Raw genomic sequence first — 11128 nt, 5'->3', positions numbered from 1 at the left:
AAATTGAACAAGCCCTTAAGAACTCGATTATGATATCAAAAAGAAAACTTAAACATGTGTTAAAAGTGTAAAAAAAAATTGCACAAGTGCTTTTGACCATGAGGAAATGAAAGAAAGAACTGTCTAAATGTGTCTTGTCTCAGAGAATCAGTACTGGAAGAAACTCATTTAGAATAAATTAGGGTGAGAACTCTGTGTATCAGACACATCACACATGGGCAACGATGTGTGTGCATAGAAACAGTGATAGCAAAAAAAAAAATTAGTGATAGCCTTCAACTATTTTGAACAAACTGAAGAACATCTGGAAATATGGTAAGAATTGCTTAGCACCTGTACTTGAGATAGATTCTATTAACTATTCTTGTTCTATTAGAAAAAAAAAAGTCCTTTGGGCTTCTGATTTGTATTACACTAAATTGAAATTTTTAATTGGAAAAAATTTTATAGTTGTGTTTTGTTCTCACCTAAGCAATAGTATGTCTCTTATTTTAAATCCCAATATCTCCTACTTTTCTCATGCTTTTCATGGTTTCAGCTTTTGTTAAAGTTCAAGTATGTTTTTAACTTTTGAATTAAAACATTCGTATGTGTGTATAGTGGCATGTGTCCCCACCCATCACTCTTCTGCTTTCTGCCCCTCCACCTCCCATTAGTCCTCCTTGTTCCCTTAAACTGGTCTACTTTCACTTTCATGCCACATAGTTTTTTTGTTTTGGTTTGGTTTTTTGAAACAGGGATCTCTGTGTAGCCCTAGCTGTCCTGGACTCCCTTTGTAGACCAGGTTGGCCTCAAACTCACAGAGATCTGCCTGCCTCTGCCTCCGGAGTGCTGGGATTAAAGGCATGTACTATTACCACCTGGCCCATACAGATTTTAAAAAAGAAAAATAATAACTACTGTATTGGATGTTCATAAAAGTACAATGGAGTTCCACTTTTTGTTTGTTTGCTTTGTTTTGCTTTTTGACACAGGGTTTCTCTGTGTAGCTTTGGATGTCCTGGACTTGCTTTGTAGAACAGGCTGGCTTCAAACTCATAACAATACTCTTGCCTCTGCCTCCCCAAGTGCTGGGATTACAGGCATGTGCCACCATACCTGATTAGGAGTTCCAATTCAAAGAAACAAACAATCATTGCTTTTTATATGAATTTTTTAAATATTTTAAGAAGAAATGTGTCAAGATTTTAACAAAACTGTGAATGTTTCATTTTTTAAAGTAGCTCATCTTCCAATCTCTCTCAGGAAAAGACACCCAAGGAACTGTTAGCAGTATAAAACTTTTTATTTATTTATTTTTTTGCTTATGAAATTTCATGGGAAATTTTTCATCTGAAACAAAGGGAAATACAGTCACTCTGGTTGAAGGTAGAATGGAGAACATGGTCCATCAGGCTTCTGTAATAGAACCTCCAGGCTTCCTAAAATACATGAAAACAAGTATTATTGGAAAAAGACCAACTACTTAAATGGACAAGTGCATTTTCTATCTTTTTCCTGACACAAAACAGCCTTTACTACTGAATGTTATATTGTGTTTAGCGCATTTATCTGCTTAGTATTTATTGTGTGTGCATATGCTCACAGGTGCTTCCATGCCACAACGTGATATATGGAGGTCAAAGGACAATTTGGTGGAATGGTGCTTGTCCTCTGCCATATTGGATCTAGCATCAGCTCAGGTTGTCAGGCTCAGGAAGCAAGCACTTTTACCTCCTGACTTGCCTTGCTGGCCCTGTCTCTCTTTAAATTCACCATTAAAGATCTGTTATCTTTAATGGCTTAGAGTTGAAATGTTCCCCCAAAGCCCACAGAACTAAAGGGCTGGTCTTCAGCCTGTAGACCTCCTGGGAGCCTCAGAAACTACAGGAAGTGGGTCCTGGTGGGAGGAGTTAGATCCCTGGGGGCGTGCCTTTGGAGGGATTTGGGAATCGAGATTTAACTCTTCTTCATCTGGCAGCTCTCCCCTGCCACACATTCCACGCCGGGCTTACCCCAGGCTCAAAAGCAATGGCGCTAACTAGCCATGGACTGAAGCCTTTAAAACTATAATTCAAAATGTCTACCTTATAAGTGGGCTGTTGCACATAATTTGCGAGCACTATAAAAAGCTGACCAATACAAGGGCTAATTCAAATTTTACCCCCCTTTTTTTTTCAGTGACAATGAAAACTTGTCTTTTTTTTTTTTTTCTTCATTATAACACCTTTCCACCTTCAGCATGATGTGGATATGTTTATGAAGATTGAAAGTTGTTTTCTCCCTTGTTTTAAAAGATTAGGGCCAGTAAAATAGCTCAGCAGGTAAGTACTTGTCATAAAAAAAATACCAACTTGAATTGCATTGCTAGGCCTTACATGGTGGAAGGGGAGAACCAACTGTCAGCTGTCCTCTGACCTATATACACACCAGATAAATGTAATAATAATAAAAAAAGGCTTTAAGGTAATTTGTAGTGGGGTCAAGTGTAAAAGATTTTGCTAGGATAATATAAGCTGTAGGGAAAAAATAAAAATACTTGCTTCATCCACCAAGTGAAGTGTGTGTGTGTGTGTGTTTGTGCGTGTGTGTGTGTGTGTGTGTGTGTGTGTGTGTGTGTAGTTTTCCTTTGGTCTTTGGCAGGTATCAATGAAGTTTCTTCATCTACTTTAAAATGTCAGTAAGACCAACCGGTTTCAACACTTCTTAGAAAGGCAGCGAGGTGGGCAGGAAGGGAACAGGCAAGAGTGAGGACAGAAACTGACAACAGACTACATTTTGGTGGCAAAAGTAAAAAAGGAAGAGGAAGCCAAACCCATTCAAGGTTGCTAATCATGAAACTGACAGTTAACAGTACTGAGCTCAAACTCCAGGGAGCAGAAGAGGCCCTTGGCCTCTCCCTTGATTATGAACTGTGAATTGTGTTTGGTTCTAATACGTTTTGAACCTCAACATTATGTATTTTGAATTCCATCTTGATGCAATTAGATTCTGGACACAGTTTTCTAGCCATTATAATTGACCTTTTTCTTACCTCTGAACCTGTACAGAATTCTCTTCTTGAGCTTCCTCTTTGTTTTGATGTTCAAATTTCTGGAGAAGCCTGGGACCAAGCAAACCAATCAGTAGGCTTCCAATTGGTGCTGTGATAAGGATGGCCAAAAATGCCACTGTCAGCACATCCATTCCATAATCTTCTAGCTGCCTCTCTCCGTGTGATCTTGCTGTATCCAGAGCTACAGACCCAATAGCGGCCTATGAAAGTTTTAGCACAAGGTTGGGAAACAAGCACATGTTTCAAAATTGACATTTTATTATTTGAGAAAACAAGTGGCTTTTCCTGTTGCTCAACTAAATCAAATTGGCCTTCTTTCAAAGTGTACTCTAGTAGGTTTGCTCATCTACAAAGCCTCCCTCCTTCCATGGAGAGTAAGTTCTTTATGCCACAGGTACACATTAGTCGTGTACTATAAGCTCTGTACGTTTCAAAATGTTAGGAAAAAAACAGGCTCACAGTATTAATAAAATATTGTAGAAGATAAATTGCACTTGCAAAAGATGGAAATTGCTGCTTGCTTTGTATTTTAACTTTAAAATTTTGTTAATAAAGAAAACACTTACCCCATCTTGGTCTTTTGGTTAAGGTCAAGTTTAGTTTCTGTTTGTATCACTTTAAGAAATAAAAAGCTTAAAGGGGAGGTTGTATTTATTAGAAGAGGGTGAAATTTTAAATCAGCCTATTTTCTCTGGCGCATATAGTAGTTCTGAAAACAGTCTGAACCATGGGAGTGGTAGGCCTTCAAAATGATGTTAAATTTATTAGAGATCTGGTGAATCCTTTGCCCCAGGAGTTGGTGAAGTATTTTATTTAATTTGTGTCTATTGCAATGTATTATGAAAGTTCTCATTTTCTTTTAGAGGCCAAATGTAATATTAGTTCACACAGGGAAAGGTACATGAATCCGTTTGGTTAACTCCTTATACCAAAAAGAACAATGTTTGCTTCTAAGCTAATAAGAGAGAAAATGGATATCAGTGACACAGTGATAGACTCTTGTTGCCCATAGGTTTCTGGGTGCCCCTTCTTTCTTCTGTGCCAGAATTCCTGGATTTCAGCTGATGAAATGAAACATTGCTGATGAAACAGAGATCTCATGTTTTCATTCTTTTTCAACTAGATTAACTGCATATCTGTGCCCTGGCTGCCGAGTGATCAGTGGAGATCAGATACTGGCCTAGACTGTTATCCAGAATAGATTGGGCACATATCCCTCTCCCCTCTCCCACTGGAAGACAGTGGCAGCACAACTTGAACTATGGATAAGAGGCACTTGCTCAGAGTGACAATCACTCTGTCATCCCTGGAATGCCCATGTAGACTACTGGAAAGAAAGAGAAAAGTAACCTATTCAGTTCCTTTGTTGCTTGTTAGGCTCTTTGTTATTATGGGTTAGGGTTATCCTGTGCAACAAGTAACGGAACATTTTATGAACTCTTGGCAAAAGCATCGCTTACTGCATTGCAATATTTATTTCTCTCCCAGTTCTGTTTTGTATATGTGCGTATGTATGTTTGAGGGCATGCATGCATTCATTGATTTGAAATATATTTCTTTAAAAATATTTTTTATAAGAGATCACAGACCAAGGCACTAAGAACCACACACACATATGTATATATATTTTGTACATACACACCCATATATTAGCCTCCTTGTTTTCTATATAACAACAAAAGAGAAACTAAAATTCCATAAAAAAACAATAGTCATTCTATAGCTATTCTTTATTTGTACATTCAACTAACTGCAGCTCAGAAAAAGCACAGAAATTTGCATCTGTGTGGTCATGTGCAGACGTTTCCCTCATCATTACTCTCTAAATAATATAAGAACTATTTATATCATATTAGTTATGACAGTGATTAAGAGATGGTTGAAAGAATATAAATTAAGTTATAAGCAAACGATAAGCCTTTTATATAATATCTTGAAGTTTTGCACCATGCTAGCTCCTGCAAAGCATTTCTAAATTCCTTTTTAGGCTAGGCTTAGTGGCATTTCCCTCTGAGTTCAAGTCCAGCCTGGTCTACAGGGAGAGTTCTAGGACAATCAGGGCTGCAAAGAGAAACCCTGTCTCAAAAACAAAGCAAAACAAAACAAAACAAACAAACAAAATCTGAATTTCTTTGCAATTACTTTTTCTTTCATTATGTATAATGTATTATGTATAATGTATAAAGATCTGGACAATATAATTTATCATCAATCATATTACTATTGAAGGATTTCCAAACATTAAGATGAGCCATGCTCACTCGATACTTCCTGCTTGCCTGCCTCCTGCCTTCCTCATTTCCTCCCTTCTTTTTTCTTGGGTAATGGGGATAAGAAGAGTTAAGATGGTTCTTTTCAGGTGACTTAATGTTTTGAAGGATAAAAGTTCAACTCCCCTTGGTCACCACTGCTTTCTAGTCATGTGAGAAATTTTTGGAAATTTTTTTACCTTTACTCTGGTGACCCAAAGAAATTTAAATGAGCCATTACAAATGAAACTTTTAGAGTAGATTAGTGTAAAATCTTCATAAACCCAACTATTCAACCATGTATTCACTCACTTATTTCTGTCATTTATCAACTGTTTAATTCCTCCTAATTTAGGTAAGTCTTCTTACTCCATATTTTATGGTGTCACACAGAGGTAACAGTTAAAATGATATGCCTCTCTAGTGATCATTACCTACCTGGACTGTGGCCTTTGGAAGCCAGGCAAAAGAAATAAATATTTTCTCCTTTATGTTAAAACCAGCAAAACACACCATCAGGAAAGTAGTCAGAATTCGTATCAACACTGCAATGCCAAGAGTTGCAACACAAATACCTGAAAGAAATATTCAGGTTTTAGAAATAATGGGATGATAGGAGAAATTACATTTCAAAATACTAGCAATAGAAATAATGTTAAAATATTAAATACAAGATGGTTACATAGGATTGTTAAATAAATGAACAAGATCAATCATACCATTGTTTAAGAGCTTTCCTTTATAAAAGCAGAATATTTATTTATTTATTTATTTTGGTTTTTCGAGACAGGGTTTCTCTATGTAGCCTTGTCTGTCCTGGACTCACTCTGTAGGCCAGCTTCGCCTCATAACTCAAGAAATCCACCTGCTTCTGCCTCCCTGAATGCTTGGATTAAAGATGTGCACCACCATGCCCAGCTTAAAACCAGAATTTAATCACACATATTTGAATACTTACAAAGGAAATTTAATTAGATGTTGAGCTGCTGGTTTGTCAAGTGGTTGAGAGAAAAAAGACAAGAAGTTGGAGGTATCCTGATGAGACAAAAATTGGACTTGTCCCAAGGAACTCAATGCCCCTAATCAGCAGGAAGTAGTCTAAAAAGGTCTCAACGACCTCTTTTCCCACTGACCTTCTGTTTCTCCGACCAGGTGTTGGGGTGTTGGAAGGGATTAGGGTAGAGATCGGAGGTAGACATAAGAATCAAAATAAAGTAATATAAAAAATACACCTACACCTTCTTGTGGGTGTTGAAAACAGTAGACATCAGTGGAAGAATGTTTTAAAGTGACAGTAACAACCAACGTGGATGAGAGTGTAGTTCAAAGACTGGATTTAGCTAGGTAATCTTGACAAGCACCATCGGCTGTGTGGTGGAGTAGAAGCTGGATGGATGGGTTCCAAGAAAGAGACTGGAGCAGATACGAACCGCAAGGCTGTCCCTGCTGTTGAGACGGTCAAAGGTGGGAAATGGAGGCAGTGTGGCAGTTGACCGGGTAAGTGAAATGGAAAAGCCATCTATCATCTATCTATAGTTTCAGTATATTTTAATTCTAATAATATTAACGTGCAACGTTCACCAACTTAAAAATCTGCCTTTGTCTCTGTGTGCCACAGGGAGTGTAGTGGTCAGACACGGAAAGGACAACCTTGTGCAGCTGGTTCTCTCCTCCTGCCTCTATGTAGACTCTGGGGCTCAAACTCGGGTCTCCTGGCTTGTGCAGCAATCACCTGTAGCTGCTGAGCCATCTTCCATGGCCCTCCATCTTCACTGCTTTTAAATGTGTAGGTCGGTGGCATTAAGAATATTCATGCTATTGTGTGAACAGACATTTTCATTTGCAAAATTTAAATTGTACGCCCATTAAATAGCAATTTCCTATTTCCCTCTACCCCTGGCCCGTAGTGCTAGTTTGTGCCTTACTAGTTCCATAGTGCTCCTGGAAGTGGAGTGATGAGCACTTGCATTTTGTGACCATCTTATTTCACTTGACACAATGTCATCAAACGTCACCTATGTTTGGCATGTATCCGAAAGAAAGGATCTCTGTTTAAGAAATGTGGCATTAGAAACTTGTCAAATTCTAAAGAGAAGAAAACCATGGGTGGCATTTCCAATGATAGAAGAAATGACCAGAGAGATGGCTTTAAAGAGTTAGCCCCATAGGGCTGATGTCCCAAGTTCAGCTCTTGGAACTTGCTTGAAAAACTGGATTCTGTGGCACTCATCTGTAATCCCAGCACTCCTCAGATGGGAGGCAGAGATGCTTTGACTCAGAAGCTTGCAGGGCAGCTTGCCTGGGATGTGAAGCACAGTGGCAGAAACATGAAAGACTCTACTTCAGCAAAGCGGCAAGTGAGAACCTCCACGCACGTGCCTTGGTAGGTGTGTGCACCTGTGTACACACTCAGATGTCCAGACACAGGCACTGGTACATGGGTGCACCTGTGTTCACACACAGACACACAGACACTACATCTACACGTACATGCCTTTTGAGATGAGTAAGAACAAAGGGAAGTATGTGCAATTCAGCAGGGGTGGCAAGGAATAGGATTCCTGCTATGAGTGGAAGAATACTGGAATGTTAGGAGAGGAACGATATTTACAAATTAACTAACTGCAAGTGCAGTGCTGCCAATCAAGACAGGGGCTGGAGAGATGGCTCCGAGGTTAAGAACACTGTTCTCCCAGAGGTCCTAAGTTCAATTCCCAGCAGCCGCATGGTGGCTCACAACCATCTATAGTGAGGTCTGGTGCCCTCTTCTGGCGGGCAGGCACACATGCAGGAAGAATATTGTATAAATAATAAATAAATAAATCTTGAAAAAAAACAAAAAACAAATCCCAAACATTTCCATCCTACGAGAACATTACGGAACTAACTAGCACCTTTAAAATTCTAGGTCTTATTAGGACAGAGCTAGATAAACATCTTTATGTTGAGGGGCAGGCAATGGCTGATTTTTCACTTAGATTAACAAGCATTACTCTGTAGCCAACCTCTCTGAAGACTGAGATCATAGTTAATCCTTTATGTAATTGAGACAATGGGAAACACATTCCCACTGAAGGTATTCCAGATCAGGATTTGAAGGTATAGTTTTAGCCCAAGAATCTCTGTGAAATTCTTACCAACAGTGTCTGGTCTGAGAGACGCAATAGAGACCTCTGCTCCAATCAGGCCAAAAAGAAGGGGCTGGAAAATGTCCCAGGTAACTGCAATTATCTTTTCCACCTCTGACTAAAAGAGAAGTAAAGAAAACTTCATTATGTGGAGCTATTACTGCCAAAAAAATGGTTTGTTTGATTTGGAATAAGAATTTGAAATCTATAAATAAGAAATCAGAGGCAGATGGATCTCTGGAACCCTGTGGCCAGACAGCTAACCTAGCCAAATGTCACAAATCTACCCAAATAGTTGAGCACCAAGCTCTGTGAGATAGGAAAATTGGGAGTTCAAGACCAGCTTTGGCTACACAGTAAAACTGAGACCAGAATGCAATATGATACCCTGTGTCCAAAAGGGAAAAAAAAAAAATCCAAGACTAGTAATTTTAGCTTGCTTAATTTTAGCTTCACTGTGACTACAGAGTGAAGGAGAGTATGCAAATATAATTCAGCATCACTGAAAGAGGAAGAAATAATGGCTTTTCTCTGTGAGATTATTTTTATTTTTGTTAAATTTTAGATTTAATTTACGTGTGTGGGTGTTTTCCCTGCATATACTATGTGCACTTGTGGAGACCAGAAGAAGGTATCCGATCCCCTACAAGTGAGTTACAAACACTTGTGAGGCACTTTGTGGGTAGTGGGAATTAAGAGATAGAAGTGCTCTTTCCGCGTGAGCCATCTCTCTATGCCCTACTTTTTATTTTCAGAGAAAAAAGCCAGAGCTGGAAGGAAGGGTCAGAGAGTAAGGACACTTGCCACCAAGCTGGGACCTACATATTTAAGGAAAAAACTGATTACTTAAGATTATACACTTTAGTAACTTGTAGAGTTGAGATTAGCTGGAGAAATCTAAGCTCACAGACTCTATATCACACTACGGGACAAGGATGAGATACAGGTCCAGACCAAAGTTTGATGATGTGTCAAAGCTTGAAATGTTTACATTAGGGATGAGGCGACGGCTCAGTGGGTAGAGTGCTGGCTGTGCAGGCATGAAGAGCTGCACTCAGCTTCCAGTGTCTAGGCAAAAGCCAGGCTCAGTATGCACAGCTCAGCATCAGGGGTGGAGACAGGCAGATTCCCAGAGCTGTCCGGCCAGACAGTCTGTCTAAAGCACTGAGTTCCAGATTCAGTGAGAGGTCCTACTCAAGAGAAAGGTGGAGAGCGACAGAGGAAGACAGATGGTATAACCTCAATTCCCAGCACCCCATATGGCAGTTCACAACTGTCTGCAACTCCAGTTTGAGGTAATCTAATACCCTCACATAGAACATGCATGCACACAAAACAAATGAAATATTAAAAAAATATTAAATAAAATATTAAAAAAATAAAGTATAAAGCAAAGTATAAAAAGGCTGTCACCAAATGCCTAGATGACTGGATTCACATGTGTAGAAATAAATTAGAGCAGAACAGGACACACATTTCATCTACACGTTAGTAAAATACCCCAGGACATCATAAATCGATCCTCTCACAAAATATCGCTAGGAATGAACTTGTAGCCGGCATTCCCTACTTAGTGACTTTCTTACTCTCTTCCACCCTTGTTCTACCCTTTCATCCCCCAACACTAGGTAGGGAAGAAAGAAGGATAGAGGGGAAGGGTGGCATCATTTTTATTAGACTAGTTCCTGCTGATATGAGGTGTCAAGCTCTTTGGGGCAACTTTGATCTTCACCATCAGGGTATTCAATTTCTGTTTCTCATCTCTTTGTGCATGACCACTTGGCAAACTGCAGCAACAGCAACCAGCAGCAGCAGCAGCAGCAGCAGCAGGAGAGGCCGCAGCTGCCGAAGCCCCTCTCAAGGCTCTGGCATTTACATACCCTCTCTAGAGTCCCCACAGTTCCAAATGTCATGCTGAAAGGGTTAGACTAACTTTGTAACCTGTATGTCTTCTAAAGCCTATAGTTTTGAGTTTTAGGTTCAGGTTAAGCTAAAGCCTCTTAGTACCTTTCCAGAGAATGGAGAAATGTGACCCTATCTGTGAGGACAGATATAAAAAAAGTGAGCAAGCAATGACCTTCACTCAGCAAAAAGAAGGACCAGACCCTTATCTTCGAGATAATGTTTCTTAGAAACCAACCCTTCTGAGTAGCTTTTGACCTCCAGCCAAAAGTCTGCAGCCCCTATCTTCAAAGATGAGCTAACCACCTCCACATTCAATTGCAGCTGCATCCACACTTGGCAGGACTGGCCAAGCTTGAGCACCTAAGACTAACCAATTATCTTACTTTATAACTTCCTCATCCAATCCTAAATTGCCAAAACTGCAACTTCAAATCTCCCGCAATTTTTCTTTTAAAAACCTAAAGCCTTTGTCTCCCGGTGCCACTCTTTGCTGACCGGCAGGGGTGACCCCATTGCGCAATGGTTAATAAACCTCTTGCTTTTGCAACGAGTCCGTGGTCTGTGGGAGTTTCTGGGAAGGGCGCGATCTTGAACTCCTGAGCTGTGAGACCCCAGGTCTTACAATGCACTTTCAGAAACTATCTGCAGATGTCAAAATAACGCCCCTGACAGAGCACAAGGCAAATCATAATCAGCTGCTGTGGACACTGTGGAGAAGCCCCATATCCCATACCTGTGATTAGAACAAAGACATGTTCCCACAACATATCTGTGTTTTTAAAGAAACCAAAAATTCTCACTGCAGAAACTGG

At 39.7% G+C, this 11128-nt stretch overlaps 1 protein-coding gene across 1 annotated transcript in view; it reads right to left on the bottom strand.

Annotated features, from left to right (window-relative positions):
• Nucleotides 1-1274: 1274 nt before the first annotated feature.
• Slc9b2 (solute carrier family 9 member B2) overlaps nucleotides 1275-11128 on the bottom strand; it is a 31395-nt gene continuing 21541 nt past the window's right edge. The window contains exons 10-13 of the mRNA XM_055628325.1: nucleotides 8421-8529; nucleotides 5722-5858; nucleotides 3014-3234; nucleotides 1275-1421 (exon numbers count right to left, since the gene is read on the bottom strand). Of these exons, the coding sequence (XP_055484300.1) occupies nucleotides 1391-1421; nucleotides 3014-3234; nucleotides 5722-5858; nucleotides 8421-8529 (498 nt within the window). The 3' untranslated portion in view covers nucleotides 1275-1390. The remainder of the gene's footprint in view (nucleotides 1422-3013; nucleotides 3235-5721; nucleotides 5859-8420; nucleotides 8530-11128) is intronic.

The sequence above is a fragment of the Psammomys obesus genome, unplaced genomic scaffold, assembly GCF_907164565.1.
Source record: "Psammomys obesus unplaced genomic scaffold, mPsaObe1.curated_primary_1811, whole genome shotgun sequence".
NCBI classification, from domain to species: Eukaryota; Metazoa; Chordata; class Mammalia; order Rodentia; family Muridae; genus Psammomys; species Psammomys obesus.
Note: the sequence above shows the minus strand (reverse complement) of the source record. Positions and strands in the feature narration are given on the sequence as shown.